Raw genomic sequence first — 18878 nt, forward strand, 5'->3', positions numbered from 1 at the left:
AGAAGGCAGAAAAAGTTAAATAGTATGGATTTTCCCTTTTAAGCTTCTCTACTTTCTACTTTCAAGAAAAAAAAAAAAAAGCAAGCTAATTAGCCTTCCCTGACTAATGTATGCAAGTATGCAAATCAAACTGATTGACTCATAATATATGTGAGATTTTGGTCCACCCTAAGCACAGCAGTCACGGAATCAACGAGGTTGGAAAAGACCTCTGAGATCATCGAGTCCAACCTTTGACCCACAACACCACCTTGTCACCCAGAGCATGGCACTGATGCCACATCCAGTCTCTTCTTAAACACCTCCAGAGATGGTGACTCCACCACCTCCCATTCCAGTGCCAATCACTCTCTCTGTAAAGACCTTCTTCCCAATGTCCAACTTAAACCTTCCCTGGTGCAGCTTAAGACTGTGCCCTCTTGTCCTGCTGCTGGTTCCTGGGAGAAAAGACTGACCCTCACCTGGCTACACCCTCCTGTCAGGGAGTTGTAGAGAGTGGGTGCACTGAGGATTCCCAACAGGGCTTTCCAACCCACTCCAACCATTTCATTCCAGTTCAAGTCTCTGGAGCTTTCAGTGGAAACGTATTTCCTCCTTCAGTGTGAAATCGTTCCCCATTATCAGTAGTTCCTGTCTGATCCTTCCACGCATCACTCACACCATTCTCACACTCTGACATGCAAGGGCATCACACACAACTGCTTCCTTTGGACATTTCTGCCTGTGAAGTTAAAGAAGGTCCTGTTTGTCCTCACTTGATGAGGTTCTGGAAGGCGTAGCCGTCTGTCCACTGCTCGGTGAAGGACGCGCCGTGCCGCACCGTGGTGAAGTGCCCCAGCCTCAGCCTGTCCTGCATGCTCTTATCCCTGCAGGCCATCTTCTCCTGCTTGGACTGCAAACAAAACCCAGCACATGTGAAAATACAAGCCATAAATTAGCAGCTAAAGAGCTGTGCCCTGTTTTAAATCACCACCAGTTCTTAGGGCTTTCTATTGTTTCGGTTCTGCTTATCTGAAATGCAGCTGATCATTGAGCAGGTTACTGCTGGTGCTTCACAGAGGTTTGACAAGTATTTGTTCACCTCCTTCCTGGTATTTCAGCCTCACTTTTCCCTCCTGATTATTCCCTGGGCAGCTCACCCATCCTATGATCAGCTGAAATCAGCCTGGCAGCAGGATTAAAGCTGTCCCTTTGTGCCTGTAGCTTAGCTAGACCACAGGTCTGGCTCTAATCAGGCCCTTATTGACTCAATCAGGTGATGGAGAAAGAAAATACACCTTGGATCACTTAAGAGTAAGATACAGTCATCAGCCAGCTCAGTCCTAGACTTGTACCATGCCCAGACGTGACACAACCTCAGTTAGGTCACCAACATGCATAAACACTGGTGGTGGTGTCTGTCACAGAGTGTTTTGGTGGTTTCTGTACAGAGTGTTTCTGGGAAGTGAGAACAAATTTCCAAGGCCTGAGACAAGAACAGCAAAGTTTCAGCGAGACAGGATTAAAGATGAGCCTGGGAAGCTCCCCACTGGAGCCCTAAGTACCACTCTGAAAGCCAGGCCTACTTAACACCTTGCCCAGAGTCACAAATCCTCCCAGAGAGGGGAGTCCCAGTCAGCCAAGAACAATCAGCTCTGTGACAAAAGCAACTCAAACAGACTGCACGTACCAGCCAGCACCCCGGGGGTTTTGCCCATCCAGTGCCCACAAACAATAGGTGTAATTGGCCAACAGGTGAAAGAGCAATCAAACCCCCCCACTGTTTAGCCATCAGGAAAGCTGGAAACCTTTCAACACTGAGCAGGCTGGACACTGGTAAACAGCAGCCTGGCACTGGCCCCGGTGTCTTTAATGTGTTGGTTTCAGTGTTACACAAAGCAACGATCTCCAGCTTTGCCCCTTGGAAAGAAGGAAAGGTCTAAATCACCTGCCCATGTCCCAGAGCAGATCTGCACAGGGTTGCTTTTAAAGTGCATGAGTCTCCAAATCAAGCAATGCCTGCTACATTTAGAGCTCTATTTCACTCAAGCAAGAGATCACTGCGACTGTGAAAAGTAACCAAATCCCAACATTCTGAACCATTTCGGTCTTTGGATTGTGTTCTTATTTGCAGAGAAATAATTCAAGGCAGAATTCCAGTTGTCTTTCATCACTGCAGCGAGAGGAGGAGGTTTTTACTGTTCAGATGTTTCCAAGGATGTGAATTGTGCCTGCAGAGATGTCCCCTGCTCACCTTTTCTATAAGAAGCTTCTTGCTCATCGTTACACATCGATTCAACCGCTCCTTGTACTTCTCCAGCATCTTCTGCTGCTCATCAATCTGCCTCCTCAAATCACAGTTGGCCTAAAAGTGAACAGAGAACAAAGCCTGTGACTTTAAACCACTGAGAAGAGCCAAACTAAGCATCACCTAGGCAGAAGTTTCTCCAGTTAGCTCTAGGGAGCAGATTAAAGTCAGCAAACCAGCAGGATAAGGAAAAAAGGAACAGGTTCCTCTTGGCAAAACATCCAAGACAAACTTAAATTTTTAACTCACTCACATCTGAACACCCCTCTAGAACAGGTGAGTTCTATCATCCTGGTTTACAGGTAAGGAACAGACTAACACAAGGAAAGGGATTTTTTTAAAAAAACATCTTAAAACATTTAAGACCTTGCCCCAGCTACCAAGTCTCAAAATAGCTTAGTCATTCCTGGACTATCCTTCCTCTTTAGCCACAATATTGGCAGAGGAAAAGGATGGGGGAACTCACTTTGCACTTTCAGTGAAATTCTTGTTTAAATCACTATCCATGAGCCCCTCTACACAGACTGCTGCCAGCAGCAGCTGCTGTGTAACACACAGCACGATTGGATCTGCAGCCATTTGCATTGAGAGAAACTTAAATTTGACCATCTCCCTTCCAACCAATAGTCTGGCTTCTGATAAACAGTGAATGGTAATATTAATAATAATTTTTTAAAAAATCTACTTCCTGCTTCACAGATTATTTTCTTTCAGATGCTGAGACCAGACACACACACAGAGAGCCTTCCCTCTCCTCCCTTTAATGTGCTTTCTAATGCTTTTTGACACTTCACAAGAGCTGCCTCTCCAGCTGATGAAAGGTACATCAATTAGAACTTCTCCATTAAGACAAGATCCTTGATTTAAAGGTATTTATCTTTTACTGAAGAATACCAATGGGTTAAGAGTTTTACTCTTTTGGTTTGACCAAAAGATGTTCTCCTCATCTCTCCACACATCACTGACTCTCCTGAACGAGCATTTCAGAACACAACTCCCCAGGTACTGAGAGGCTGCTGCACAAAAGCCACAGTCACTGCTGGTGGATTCAAGCAGGCCCAAACACAGTGTCTACAAGCCAGACAATTATCCTGCACTTGGATTTGTTTTACCTTGCAAGTGTGTTGGTTCTACAGCTGGTGTACAAAATCCTGCTCTGCAGCCTGGCTGGCACAAGCATTCCAGGTAACTTTAAATAGCAGCTTTTTAGAAGAGTTGCCCCACTTTAAATACTTACTCTTAATAAGTCATCTATCCTCCCCTCCTTCTTCTCCAAGTCAGAGTTCTTACTGTTTTCTAGTGCAGATATTTTTTCCATTGTGAGGTCGGACTGTAGGGAAAAATCACCATAAACCACGTTTAGGACAAAAAGGGAATGTTTCAGATAGTCAGCAAATAACATCCCAGTGGAACCCCCTCTGCTCTGAACAGCTGGGTCTAAGAAGGACTGATCCCCTGCATCCTTGGAGTCAGGGGAAGAATTTTCTCCATTATTCACTTTGGGTTTGCATGGGGGGCTCCTCCAGCACAGCAGGGGCAGTCAGCCAGCACAGAGCTGCTCTGGAGAACACAAACTGGGAACTCTGAACAGGCTACAATATCCTGTGTCCTGCAAATTTTAGCTTTATAGTTGAGCTCTGCCCACTCCTTGGTGGTCTCTGTGCAGGAAAGCTTGTATAGGGAAAAGGCTTAAGACAAAACCCACCAAATCCCAGCCCTCAGGTGGAATATCAAGTTTATGAGATCTTTGATGGGCACAGACAACCACCTGCAGACAGAGACAGCACCTGTGGGTTCTAAAGTGGTCTTGACAGAAAACACAAGTCTTCATTGTAAAACATTCCAACAGATGGACAGCAGGAATATTGAGCACAAGCTTTTGTTTCTGACAAATTGTTGTATTAGTGCCCACTGGGGACAGGAGCTTTACAGCTCTCGAGTGAAACCTATTTGGAAAGTTTTATGGGGTGCAGCACATCTCAAATACCTTCACCAGTGAAGTGAGACTTAAACCCAGCAACAGAAGGCATACACTATATTCTTCTAGTGTTCCAAACTCAGCACTCTGATGGAAGGGTGGGGAAGGAAAGAGGAAGGAGTTGGTATGTACATGAACACAGCATCTAAAATAGCCAAGTGAACACAGAGGAAACTCTCTCCCTGACTGCCCACACACATTTCACACTTATGGCTAGCAGGCACCTATCCTGGTTCTGAGAAGAGTTAGCAGAGACTTAACCTGTGGAATTGTTACATAACTGTTCTCCAAATTCCAGGCTTGCCTGGAAGCTCACACCATGGAGCAAGAGACAAACTTGGCTGCCTGTTGCCTCTCTACACATGCCCAGTAGGGGAAAGCTCAAACAGAACACCTGCCAGCACTGCACATCAAGCAGGATGGGCCTAAATCCCAAAAGACAATGTCAGAGGAGGCCTGGGAAGGTCCCCTCACCTCTGCCCTAACTTGGTTTATGCTTCCTGCCTGCAGGAGGCACGTGTGACAAAAGCTTTTGTCACCGAGGGCAGCAGGGAGGGGGGGTGTGGAGAACCTGGGCTGCAGCTGGAGGCCAAGGAGCAGAAAGGTTCTTTAATAGCTGTCATTTCATTCTGCCAAGGGCACAGATATGCTTGCCCTGGGGCAGATGAAGGCTCTTTGAGGATCCACACTCTTCCATGTGACTCCATCCCAACCCACACGGCCTCAGAGCACCTGGGCCCAACACTGAGGGAATCACACCCTGCTCCTGTCACTGCCACTGGTGATTCAAGCTGGGAATCACTGAAGATTATCTCTTTTTTCCCCCTCTCAAAATTCTTTCAACTCCAAACAGGTTTGGAAGGGAAAACCCACGAATGTGTACATGTCCTCATCATGCAGCCAAGCATCCTCCTGGATTCTTTCCCATAAGTGCATCCTACATCCAGACCTCTGGAGAATATAATGAAGTTGGACAGCTGCAAAAAGCTTGCTCAGAAAATGTCTTGCAAAGAAGATGGACCTTGTGGGCATGTTAAGCAGAGGAGAGAATAAAAACATCTATTTGAATAAAATAGATGTTAAGAGAATAAAAACCACTATTTGAAGTGTGGGTGTTGGGACAGCAAAGATTGAAAGGTTTCTCTGGCAGGTTCCTGAGTTATGGCATCGTTCTCACACAAGAATTCCCCATGGAAAACAGCAGCAAACATGGATCTTCCCAGACCAGCATTTTAACAACACAGACAACAAATGTGACCCTAGTGACACAACAGAGCTCAGGCCTGAGCAAGTGAGTACTCCCAGAGGTGGAATTGCTGTCCTTGGTGCACAAAGAACTTGTACCACCTGCTGGGGGAATGGAGACCAGACCTTCCCCAGAAACCAAATCATCTCTGACACAGACCAGTGTGAGGAAATGATTGCTTAAAAATTGCTCAAGGGAAGGGTCAGACACAGAGAGATCAGAGATGAAAATCCAAAGAAGATTAAAAGCAGGCCTGGAGAAGAAATAAGCCAGGTGCATCACAGATAAAGCTGAACATCCTGGTAAGCAACAGAAGAAGATGACACAGATAAAAGAATCTTAATGTAAAAGGCACCAAAAAGACACCAGTACAGTCAAAAGAGCTACTCCTCTTCCTGACTCCAGGTCAGTGAAGTTGCTGGGAAGCACTGTCAGGAACACATCATGTTCCACCTTGACAGGACAAACTATTCCAGGGGTGAACTCTGCAGAGGCCAAAGATCTTCCAGCCAGACTGTGCCTATTTGTACTGTAAGCCATGCAGATGCACCCAGGACCCTGAACAGAGGCATTCCCAACCACCACTCAGGTCTCCTTCACACCTTCACTTCCAGAGAGAACACTGAGGATAGCACAGAGCTGACACAGACAGGGCTGAGATGCTCCTCTCCCAAGCACAGTCACACACGGCCCAAGAACTGCCCACAGCATTGACACAGAAAAGCCTCAGCAGTAGATTGGACAAACTCCAGCAGCAGCAACTGAAAACATCCTTTACAAGATGAGGAACAAAGTTCAGAGTGATTTAGTTCACTCAGTAGGTACAGACTGAGTTGGGAATACTGGCTCTTCCACTGGAAGCATCATGTCCACTACCAGTGGCACCCTCTGGCACGGCAGACAAACTGCATCAAGCTTCAACCTCACACCCAAGAGCTGTATCATCTAGTGAGCTATACCTGTGACTGTTTGTGCTGGATGGAAATCTGTTTTTGGGAAGTGCAGGAATGCTCAGTGTTCCCTGATCCGGTAGAAGATGGGCTGCCTTGCTGGGCCTGTAAAAGAAAGTTGTGTATTGTTATATGTCCCTCAGCACGACCACCAGTGCCCGTGCACACACACAGGGCTGCAGCCTGGCCTGCACCACACTCTCATGTTCAGGTTTAAGAAGGCTCTAGAGACTCAGTTCAGTAAAACAAGTGTCAGTTTGCTTCAAGAAGCCTGACCCAACCTGCTGAAGACAAAGCTTTTAAAAGCCTGATATAATTCATGTCAGCTGAGATTAAGCGAGGCCAAACCAAACATTTCTCACAGCAAGACTACACTTCATTCTTTTGCTTTTGTGCATCTATCAGATTAACCTCTCAGATGGTATCGTTCTGATCTAAGATTTTTTGAGTTGTTAACTAGAAACTCACACTTCTATTAAACGAGCAGAGCCTGGCACCTACAACCCTTCACAAGGAAGACGAACTTACCAGAAGACGACAGACTGGGTCAGCAAAACCCAGGCTGCAGAACAGCTCTGAACTCCCCATCCCTCAACTAGACATCCCTTTAAGGACTCCAAATCTCTTGGGAGCTGCTCACCGAGACAAAAGTAAAGCAGAGGCCACCTCCCCTCTGTGCCAGCTGCTCATTCTCAAGCCGCTGCTTCGCCAGCATCACCGACATCAGCGTGGGCAGCGCTGAGTGCTCCTCCTGCGGCTCCTTGGCTGCGCTGCCGTCTGCCCCGTACAGCGGCTGCTCCACCCGCCGCTGCAACACAGGCACAAAACACACAGTCAACCACTTTTGGGGCTTTGGGGGGTGGGGTGGGTGTTTTTAAATTGAAAAAGGAAAAAAAAAAAAAAAGCAGTTCCTTCTGAGTTTCTCGCCAAAAAACTGTTGTCGGCGAAGCAGCAGCTCAGGAATGAGCAGGCGGCGTGGTGAGGATCTGATAACTCCAATCCTGCAGGGATTGCTCCAAGGGCAGACAGCAAAGGGGAAATGGAGTGAACAATTAAAAAAAACCCCACCAACCTAACAAATGAACACACAGGACAGAATTCCTCGTCGCTGAACAAAGCCCCCTTCCTTCACAAATACCTGTTTCAGAGACAACAGGTTGAGGATCCAAAAATCTACATTGATGTTTCTGGTCAATGCATTCACAATTATACTACTTGATGTTCTTAAAGGTTCACTTTAAAACAGCCACTGTCACCATACAATGTTATTCTGGGGAAGTAAACTGGGTCAGAACTGCTAAATGGCAGCAACATAACCATGTCTAGGACCCAGACATCAGGGCAAGCTCATTTCTGTCATTACAGCTGGGGCCCATCTCCTACAAGGTAAACAAGGTACTAATGCATTCCCAAAATCTTTTAAAGATCTGTTACATCTTTGAAGGGTCGGCTCCTTTCTCCTGCAGTAGACTTGTTTTCCAACTGTGATCCAGGAACTGGGTTTAATAAGAACAAGAATCATCTGAGCTACACTGATTGCAGCACTCAGCATCTCCCTGCCCTGGCTCTCCAAGCCAGCCCATAGCTGCTAAAACTTGGCAGTCTGGGTAATAATCATCCAAGTCCTTCCAAGCCCTAACTCCGGGCCAGGCAAATGCCTCAGGGAAAGTAAACAGTCAGGTCAGGCTTCAGTTTTCCTTAATAACCTAAACTACAACCTGAAGCACATTTCCTGGCTAACATTACCAGTGTCAAGAGTGTGCTTCCTTCCCCAAAAGAGAGCTCGTGCCTGAGAGTGGCATCACAAGAGCCTCAAGACCTGCAGATCGTTGTTCTGATCAAAGGAGGAATGAGGCAATTCAAAGCAGTCAAGAGATCTGAAGACAAGAAGTGACGTCCTGAAGCCATTACAATTCCTCTGCAAGTTCTGATTGCAGAAAATTTCCAGTGCAGTACAGATTAACTCGGGTTTGGAGGAGCTTTGTCTCATGTGAAAGACATTTCAACACTCTGTTCCCTTCCTAGACCACACTGACACCTGCAGTGGGTAAGATACTCAACCTTCTCCAACTTTCATTCATCCCCACTTTTTGGGCCTCAGCTCAAACCACTGACATTCAGTTTGGAAGAAGAGGACAGATCTTGCAAGGGCCCAGAATAGTTTGTTATGAATAAGCAAACACCACAGGTTTAGCTGCAAGAGTAAAGAACAGAAGAGAAGAAACACAAAGAGCACCTGTGTAAGGAGGAACACAAACTGGCCTCTCTGAAACTAACTCTAACATCAATATTCACCAGAAATACTCCATTCAAACTTTTACCTAAACACATACAAATGCAGAAGAAAACCAAAGGAAGAATCCACTTTTCCCACTACAAACACCTGTGGGGTATCTCATCTGCTGGAATAAAGAATTGTCTCTAGTCCCTCACACATCTGCAACATTCAGAGATGCTATTTCTTTCACTACCCTCTCTTTGAAGAGATGTATTAGTGAATTAATACAAGACAGGAGGAAGGGCCATTCAATTGACAAGCTGTATTTTAATTTTTAGAAACATTAAAAAGGATCTAGAAGCATGTGTGAAGCTCCCCCCTCAAGCAGCAATGCAAAGCTTCTGAAATCTAACAATCACACATGGAATTCTGAGCAGAGTGATCAGTGCTGGGGTTTAGTTCAGTACATTCAGGAACTGTGCAGAGGTCTCTGCAGAATAATGGAATCCCTAAAGACTTTGGGTTTGGGAATTCCAACCTTTCCCACAATGCTCCAGACTTTTGTGACACTCAACAGAGGCGGAACATTTTTAAAGAGGGAGCCCAGGCAGTGGTCAAAACTAGAGCTCAGCTCTGAATATTGTTTTGCTAATGAAGCAGATTTCTTTGGCTGCTCTGTGCTAAAATGGCTTAAAAATACTGGTTACTTCTTCACATCCAGATCTTGCAGAAATGCTGTGACAGCAAAATGGAATTATGTAACAAACAATAGCACCAGCTGTGCATGTACACACATTCCTCTGCAAGCTTTGGCTGATGCCCCTTGCAAATCACATGCACATGTAAGAAGTAAAAGACCTTCCCAGTGAAATTATGGTGTGCACCATGTTCAGGATACCCAAAGGGTCCAATCAAGATCAGAATATCCCTGATTAGAGCTGCACAAACACACGACATTCTCCCAGCTGGATGGAGAAGTTCATGAGCTACAGTGGAATACAGGATAACTAATAGGTCAGTGCCACCTTTCAATAAGGACAGGGACCTCTGTAAGCACACAGCTAAAAAACCAGTCATCCTGCACGCTTTAAGCTCGGGTATCCATGTCACACCCAGCTGGAACAGCCACTGTCCCAGGGTCCTAGACACGGCTTCGCTCCCAGAGCCCCGTTTCAGGTTTAAAGCGGAGAACAAGCCAAATCACCCACCACGAGCCACCTCCCTGCTCAGAGCCTTGTGTTACCTGTGTCTCAAGCAATGCCAGGCCAGCAGCAATGCCAGGCCAGCAGCTGTGTGCCCAGGAACACTCACCGGCAGGGGGTTGGACAGGGAATGCTGAGGTGAGGACCTGGCGACGGGCGGCACGCTCCGACCGGGACTGGTGCCTGGGCCGCTTCCCCCAGCAAACTGGGCACGGAGACACAACAGGATCAGCAGGAACCCCACACAGACACCACATTTAACCAAGTTTAACACAGACAGGAGAAATTAAATCTTAACAATGAAGCCTTATAGGCTTCACAGACTCGTTTCTTTCAGAGGAAAACCTTAACATTTCATGCAGTGTTTTCGAAAGTAACAGCAGAAGTTCCTCAGACAAACCCTGGTAATTTGCACTGAGTACATTTTCCTTTTTAACACAAAAGAGATATAAACCTGCATGTATAAACCTTGGTTTATATATCCTATTCAAGTAAATCACTGATTTACTAGAATTGTTTACTAGAATTGTTTACTAGAATTATTTTATTTACTAGAATTATTTACTAGAATAGAATTATTTACTAGAATTATTTACTAGAATAGAATTATTTACTAGAATTATTTACTAGAATAGAATTATTTACTAGAATTATTTACTAGAATTATTTACTAGAATTATTTACTAGAATAGAATTATTTACTAGAATAGAATTATTTACTAGAATTATTTACTAGAATATTTACTAGAATAGAATTATTCACCAGAATATTTACTAGAATAGAATTATTCACCAGAATATTTACTAGAATAGAATTATTCACCAGAATATTTACTAGAATTTCACCAGAATATTTACTAGAATAGAATTATTCACCAGAATATTTACTAGAATAGAATTATTCACCAGAATATTTACTAGAATAGAATTATTCACCAGAATATTTACTAGAATTATTCACCAGAATATTTACTAGAATAGAATTATTCACCAGAATATTTACTAGAATAGAATTATTCACCAGAATATTTACTAGAATAGAATTATTTACCAGAATATTTACTAGAATAGAATTATTTACTAGAATAGATTTATTCACCAGAATTATTTACTAGAACAGAATAGATTTACTAGAATAGAATTATTTACTAGAACAGAATTAGAAAGCCCCTTTCCCTGTGAGATGTGTCTACTGTGCACCACAGGAGTGTAAGGAAGGCACAGCTCCACTGAGGCACCTGTGCCAGTCACTGGTAAGAGACAGGAGAGGTAAGGAGCTGGCAAACTGCTCTAGTTGGCACAGAAATCCCTACACCACACAGTGAACCACTCATAAAAAAAACTTTAGCCAGGAAAAAATTAAAACACTTATAAGCACTTAATTTCTGACTCCAAGTTAGTCGGTAAAATAAAGAAATGACTTAAGAGAAAAGCCACAGCCCTGGATTGAGCAGAGCTGGAAAAACTTCAGAAATTATGCAATGAAAAAAAGAATATTGACTTTTTGAATGTCCATCACTGTTGTGGGGAGGGGTTTTCATCTCCCACGTGGTGCCAGCCTCCCATGGGAGGTTTTTCTGCAGAGGGAACCCAGTAAACAACTTCCTACTCCCATCAGTGAGGACTGTGCAGGGAGGTTCTTTTGCAGCATGGGCTCTTATCAAAATTGTTTGCATACTCAGATATCCTCATCTGAGATCCAGGTTCCAGTGAACCTCAAACCTAGACTTAAGTGAAAAAATGCTTTAGCAACTGTTCAGATAAATGTTAATTTAAAAATCAACTTCCTCATATCCTGTGCCTAATCAGATCTGAGCATATCAGGCTGACATCATCAGCCAGTGACCCCAGCAAGGGATCAGCAACTCAAGTCACATCACAAATTTCCATCTACAGATCTTGCAGGATGTGAATTCAGGCAGATTTCTCAGACAATGTAAAGACACTTACCTCAAAATAATCACTAATTTTATGTCCTCTAGGAGTGCCTTTTCCTAAAAAGGAAAGCAAAGGATTGAAATAAGAGTTGTGTTTGTAAGAACAGAAGTTCCAATGCCATTCTAAAATCCCCTCCTACATTTTGACACTCCTTTCCCTGCTCAGTGCAACACCTATCACAACAAAGCTGCTGCACAACAAAAGCCTGCCCCAGGGTTACAGCTCCTGTGCTGTTGTTGGGAGGATCTACAGTCGACAATTCAATTAACTCTCAATTCCAAACATTTCAGATCCAATCAAACAGCGTTTGCACTTGATGAAGTACTTGGAAAACACTAAAGGTCTTGACTGTTGCACAGGTTCTCCAAAATTTGCTTCAAGATAAGGAGAGAGCAAAGGGTATTTTAGTCCTGTGCCTTCAGGTAAATTACTTTGTATTAGATCTCTCTTACTTTGTATTAGATCTCTCCCAAGCATTCCTATAAGAGTTCGAGAGATAATTAGTGGTGGCTTAACACCAGCTCATTAAAACTCAGCCCTTTTCTCTTATTATAATATTATCAAAGCAGTTCTGTCAACACAATTTTCACTACTTTCTTGTCGAGGAACAAAAGAAATCTGCTGGAAAACGTGAACTCGGGCTTGAACACTCCAGGTTCTCCTGAGCTCTCTGGACAGCAGGGCCTGCTTTGTGCTTGGGCACGGCTCAATTCTCAATTTGTTGGGGCACAGCTTACTGTAACAAGGCTCAGAAAGCAGGGAAGGGAGCACAGGCTCTGTCCTCCAGTGTGGCTGCTGTGTGTGTAGTGATGCAGGACCAAAACAACCCTGCAGCTGAGCCATAGGAAGCCTCTGGGCAGCCTGTCCCATGGAAATACGAGAGTTTGTGGGAATAAGCTGAGCATTTTCCTGCCAGCGAGGATAACAAGGCTCCCAGAGGAGAATACACCATCATGGAGTAGTTTATAACAAGCTGCCCGACACACCCAGGAGAAGAGCCATTAGTTTCCTAGGACACAAGGAGTTACCAACCCTGCAGCAGGGTGGGAGCAGGAATTACCTTGACTGGTCTCGTAGGGTTCAGCTTTCCTCTTCCTATTCCGCTGGTCATTCTGTTTTTTCTCAGGAGTCTGTTAAACAATACTTCAAAATTAACATTTCTGCAGTTATTCCAAGATTTAAAGAAAATGCCAACACACAATAATCTGTTCCATATCCCCAGTGGCCAGTTCGTTTCTCTGGTGCATTTTGTTTCTCCTGCTGGTGCTTAAAGAAACAACTGCTCTCAAATAGCTGCTACTTTCTGATGTGCTGCAGAAGGGAGAGAACACGGTTAACAAGGAGAATAATGAATTTTTTCTATTTCAGCTGCAGCAATCCAGCCTCCACTACCCAGTGACCTCTCAGGGTGAGCAGAGCAAGCTCAAACACTGTGTAAACCGTTTCAAGGTGATCATAGCACTGGTACAAGGGGAATAACAATGAGAGGTCTGAGTACTGACATCCAAATTTGCAGTCCAATCACAGTCTACCAGGACAATTCACCTTGCCTGCAGGTAGTGCTTCCTCCCAAAGCTCATTGCAGATGGGGACAAGAACTATCCTGTCCACTGGCTCAAAATTACAACCTTGCACAAGGCAAGGAAGAGCCCCCCAAGACAGCAGCCAGGAGAGACCTGCCACAGGTGCTGGACTTTGGTTTGCTCCTCAGCTGCTGTCACTGAAGTCAAGGGTTAGTTGCTTCTGCCATTTCTGTGAGCAACCAGAGACCTGAAGGGCAGCTGACCAGTGGATTGATGTATAATCAGTGTTATTTATAAACAGGCACAATACAGAGCATAGTTGACAGGCCTGAGGGCCCCAGAAGTGTCACCCCTGAGGGCTGGAGGCTCCAGAGTATCGTGCCTGAGGTCTGAGGGCTCCAGAAGTGTCATCCCTGAGGCCCAAAGGCTCCAGAGTGCCAGGCCTAGCTGTTTGTACAAAGCTGACAGGCCCAAACACGTGGGAGTGGAGGAGACCCTGGCATGGTGCTTTCCCCATCACCAGGGTCACATCTGTGGCCAAACCTGCTGAAAACATTGGGAAGCACTGCTGGAAGCAGCTCGCTGAGGTTGCTGGAAAGAGAGAGGTCTTATCATTTCCATCACCAAACGTCATTTTAAAAACATCTCTTATCCCAAAGGGTCCCAAAGAATTCCCAAGCTCTCTGCTCTACAGTCACTGTAGCCACCACTAAACCACACCCTGGGGCCAGGGAGAAAAACCACAGAGTGCAAAACACAGCTCTGGGGGAGGGAGAGCCACGGCCAGGGAGTCTGTGGGAAACCCAAGTTTCATGCTCTCTGCAAACCCAAGTCTCAAGGCCCCTGTTTGAAGAGCTCTGCCAAAAGACTTGCACAGAGTCAGCACAGAAATCAATCTCCCTCCTTTAGCAGCATAAAAGGGGAATAAAGCTGAGCCTAAACCTGGCTGTGTCCCCACAGTGGGTGGTGGACATGGACATCCACAGCCCCACGTTGCCAGCTGGGCACCCACTGCCACGTTTTCTAAGAGGGTGGAGGGGATGTTCAGACAAAGGTGGTTATTGTGTCTGCAAGGCACTTTTTTAGAATGAGGGGACTGAAAACTCCATAACTATGTAGAGACTTGCTGCTCCAGCTGCTGTGTGTGGAGAAGTCAGTGACACTGCCTCCTCACTGCAGAGTGAAGAGCAACTCCTGAGCAGCGTTGGCGTGACTGTAACACCACGGGCTCCATTACAGCCTCCGTGGAGCTGGGAGCATATTAATGAGACTCACTTGAAGTTGTTTTTCCATTCAAGTACTTACATAACAAAAATGACACACACAACATTATCTGCTACAGGCTGAAAAAGCAAGGAATGGGAGAGATTAGAGTATGTCAGCTTGGTCAATTTAAATCTCTCCACAGAAGTTCAAAAAAAAAAAAAAAAACCAAACCAATTAAAATAAGAATGAATACTCGGTTTTTCACTATTAACTGCACTTCTGGAGTTTTAGATATTGCATTCTCAAAAGACTGAGCTTCATCAGACCCCTCATATCAGCACTGCCATATAACAGAGGGAAGTGTGATCCAAAACTTACCTGATCACCATGTGGGAAGTTCTTTAAATGCATAAGAAAATGCACTTAAACTTGAGATTTTGCTTTATTAACATGGAATTTTAAAGTAAAAATCTAACTCTGCAATTTGTTTTGCTGCTTTAGCAAGAGTTTTGAAATAGTTAATCCTAAAGCACTGAGATTAATTAGGGACAAAGCATCAATTTTCTCCTCCCCACACTTGCACGGAGTGATCCATGAAAACTCTGCCTTGTACAGACTTTGCAAACTCCCATATTTGATAGATAAGGCAAACTTTTCCATCGGTGCTCTCTGGCTTTTATTGGTTCAAAAGTACACCAAAACCAGCAAACAAATGCCAGTGCAGCCAAAACCAATTCCCTAAGCTGAGCTTTACAAATGCTGTGTTTAGGGTTGGGTAAAACCTGCCTGAAGCAGTGGGAAGCTTCCCAGAGTCATCCAAAGACTGCAGGGTTAAGCCCCAGACTAAATACTTGCACTAGTCCCACTCACACCCCAAACTGAGACAATTGTTGCTCATTCTCACACAATTTCTTGTAGGTTTTGAGTTCAATCATGAACTTAACATGAGTTAAGCCCCACCAGCCCAGGGGTTGAGCCTCTTACCTCCAATTCCTTATCGCTCAGAGAGCCCACGCTGCACAAGCTCTGGTTGGAAGACTCACTATTTAATGGACCCTGGTGAAAAACAAGCAAAGACTGTTAGAAACAACTTCCAAACGAGGCAGACCCATCCTATCAAACACTGCACCTCTGGGCTGGCCTAAGTCCTGTGGGTACAGCAGCTCCAACACCCCCACACAGGATGGGGCACTAAACTTCCCAGGTCGTTTGCAGCAGGACAGTTGGATGGTCAGTGGACAGTCTTTTCTTGGGATAATGCTCCTCCAGCCTTTGGAATGATATTTCTGTATCAATTCATATACTCACTGCTCCACTGAACCCCATCCACAAAACAGCCAAGGTGGTATTTATAACAGCCTAAGGTTTGAGGGGAAAAACCCTCCTGATTCGTTGAGTAGCAGGAGTTCCAAGCTCAGCTCTTCAGACAAGCATCTGCTTGACCCTGGGCTAAGCATTCAGAGGCATCTTCCATCTGGCAAGGCAGCTATTACTGTTATCAGATGCTGGCTGTACCACTGATTTTTCTTTAAATGTGTCATTTTATGCTTTTTTTAACACTGGGAGAGTGCACAAGTGAGAGTTGTGTTCCCAGCAGTACAACTGGTACCCACAACACCATCTTTCCCCACTTGGCTGTTTTATGGACCCAAGGCTGACCTGCCCACAGAGCAGCTGCTCCCACCAGGCCAAAGCACAAACTCCAGAGGCTGGAACAGATTTATCAAAATAGTAACCAGGTACCTCAAGAGCCTGCTGCATCTTTGCAGGCTCTGCTGGATACACATCTGCATTTTTACATATCCAAGCAGTTTGAAAATGATTTAAGATCTGTATCAAAACCGGTTTTAAAAGGAAAAAGTGAATCATGCAAAGTCACCATGTTTTAGCCTGACACAAAAGTATCCTCCTACAGATGTAACTTTAAAAAAAAAAATCGAGACAAATTTGACAAAGATATAAAAACAAGATTCACAATTAATGATGGAATGTATTAACAGGAAGAATGACATGATAAAGCCAGCTCTCCATTAATAACTTGGGAGCATCTTTTCCCCAAGATTCATTCTATTTTAGCATTCTTAATTTTGCAGTAACCATTTCCCACCAATCAATCCTTCCTTGTGGCAAAGCCACTTCTTATTATATTTTTGAGCAGAAGACTCAATGGTGGGCTGGAGGAGAAGCCTTAACACCACAGAGAAACCCCACAGTAGGTAATTTTTGAGGGGACCAGTTCTCCCTCTCCTATTTCTGACACGAACACCACCCTCAAATTAAATCTGTGATATAACCTAGTTGTTACTAACCCAAATTTCCAAGCAGGCATGTGCAGAAAGTAGAAGTTCTGTTTACTTTCTGTGTTACACTGAGTGTTAAATACCAAACCTGTTCCTCCTAAAATGCTCAGTTCCTTCAACGAAAAAAAAAAAATAAGAAAACCAAACACTTGAATAGTTCAAGAAGCTAAACATTTATGATTCCCTTTTAAAAGTAAGTTACTTTAAGAAAAATTGCAGGTTTATACTCTCTAAGCCACACCATTATCCCTTCAAGCCATCACACAAATAGCTCAGGACCAGAAAGATGTTTCATCTCTTCAGCAATAGTTGCTTTTTAAGCAAAGCAAGTTCCCCACCACCCAGTGTGACAGCTCACAAATGTTACAGGTACAATTCTTGGTTATTCCAGAGATTTTACTCCTTGGCCAACAGGATTTAACAGAAGTGCCCAACACTAACCTCAGCTACATCCACGTGAAGGCCTCACTTTTAAAAAACATTGTAATACCTCAAAGGAAGTGGCAAGAGAAAGTGAACCCTTACACCCCATGAGAAAGCTTCTTTATAACCTGCCCAAATGCTGCCCTCCAAAATCCTTCCCAAACCCTGCAGCACCTCCTGTGCCAGCTGAGGTTTGGGAAGGGCAGGAGCATCTCTCCCAGGGAACATTTCCTGGTCTCAGATGGGCAGGTCGGGGTTCTGACATGAGGAAGATGAAAGTGAAAGTTGTTTCCACCTTTGCTTCCATCTCTCTGCCTCTGTTTTGCACGAGGACAGCAAGTGGTAGGAGCAGTTGCTCCCAAAATGCCCCACTGGAGCTTTTCAGGAACACTGTGGTTGAAGGGGAAGGTCAGGGCTCACACAGGACAATGCACCATGTTCTGGGGTCACCTGCACAACAAACTGTTGAGGCTGTCTAGAGTTAAAAATGATGCTAAGATTTTTTCCAGAAATACAGATTTATCCTCTCCAATACAAGAAATCCACTCAAGTTTGCCCCTGAATGTAAAGTTCTGGGATGCAAGCAGCTGCAAAAATCCCTGATACAAAATCCACTACGTTTTTCACACTTCCAGTACTACAACTACCTGTACTGACTCCTCTGTGTGGGAAATTTTCAGCTCTAGCAGCTGGAATCAAACCCACTTTTGGAATCAACAAAAGAGTAGTTCAGTCCTTGAACTAGATCAGATTCTTGAAGAGTAAAAAAACCCCCTTTTTTCCCTTTATTTTAAACCTTCCTGTAGAATCTAAAGTGACAATGTGGTAGAACTGAACTCAGTGCAGTAGTAGAAAGGGTGAGAAGGAACCAAGTACTTGGCTATGGAAGCAGAACAGCTTGTCCTTGTCTACAGGTATCCAGCAACTTCACTGTCACATGGATCAATATTGTGAACAAATGCACAATTAATTCTTTGTAGACATGTTTTGACCCATTTTCACTGCACGAGCCTCCCTTTCCCTCCATTACCTTCCAGAGGACCTTCCACTTTCTTACTGGAAAGAATTAGACCTTTACAGGCAAGAGCTGAACCTGGCAAAGTTGTTTTGAGGCATTCTGGCAATGGAAACACAAATTGTTCACTAGAACATGCTGTTCTTGAAGCAATAAAGATGCAATACCCAGGATGTTTCAGGAACAGGGCCTAGTGCTCAGCTGCACCTCTTCTCACGTCCAAGAGAAAGGGAAAGCAAGTTTTCCTGATCATCCAGATACCTCATTTCACATCTAACCTCACATTATCAGCTGCTTATAGCAACAGGTTTAGACATGGATGTGAAAAACTATACATCTGAGTATCTCCCCTCAACCAACAGTCAGTGAGTGTGTGTATAAAAACCCCTTCAAATTTATATTTTATCATTCCTGACTGTTTATATTTAACTCAGCAACTGACACTGGGTGAATGTTCAGTACTTAATTTAGCATACCATTTTTAAGTGGTCATGACACAAAAGGAATTAAAGGAATGAACCTGAATTTTGGAAAGAAAAAAAAAAACAAAACAAACAACAAAAAAACCCCAACAAAACCAAGTCAGCAAAGA

At 44.3% G+C, this 18878-nt stretch overlaps 1 protein-coding gene across 4 annotated transcripts in view; it reads right to left on the minus strand.

The window, feature by feature from the left end:
• Positions 1-18878, minus strand: part of TLK2 (tousled like kinase 2) — a 44161-nt gene that overhangs the window by 18215 nt on the left and 7068 nt on the right. For 3 of the 4 annotated variants that reach the window (XM_032711284.1, XM_032711283.1, XM_032711282.1), the window contains 9 exons: positions 15533-15604; positions 12880-12949; positions 11832-11875; positions 9991-10086; positions 7102-7269; positions 6471-6566; positions 3525-3617; positions 2234-2344; positions 756-892 (listed from right to left, as the gene is read on the minus strand). In XM_032711284.1, coding sequence (XP_032567175.1) covers positions 756-892; positions 2234-2344; positions 3525-3617; positions 6471-6566; positions 7102-7269; positions 9991-10086; positions 11832-11875; positions 12880-12949; positions 15533-15604 — 887 coding nt within the window. The remainder of the gene's footprint in view (positions 1-755; positions 893-2233; positions 2345-3524; positions 3618-6470; positions 6567-7101; positions 7270-9990; positions 10087-11831; positions 11876-12879; positions 12950-15532; positions 15605-18878) is intronic. The other variant, XM_032711285.1, reaches the window with a different exon arrangement.

The sequence above is a fragment of the Chiroxiphia lanceolata genome, chromosome 26 (genome assembly GCF_009829145.1).
Source record: "Chiroxiphia lanceolata isolate bChiLan1 chromosome 26, bChiLan1.pri, whole genome shotgun sequence".
Lineage (NCBI taxonomy): Eukaryota > Metazoa > Chordata > Aves > Passeriformes > Pipridae > Chiroxiphia > Chiroxiphia lanceolata.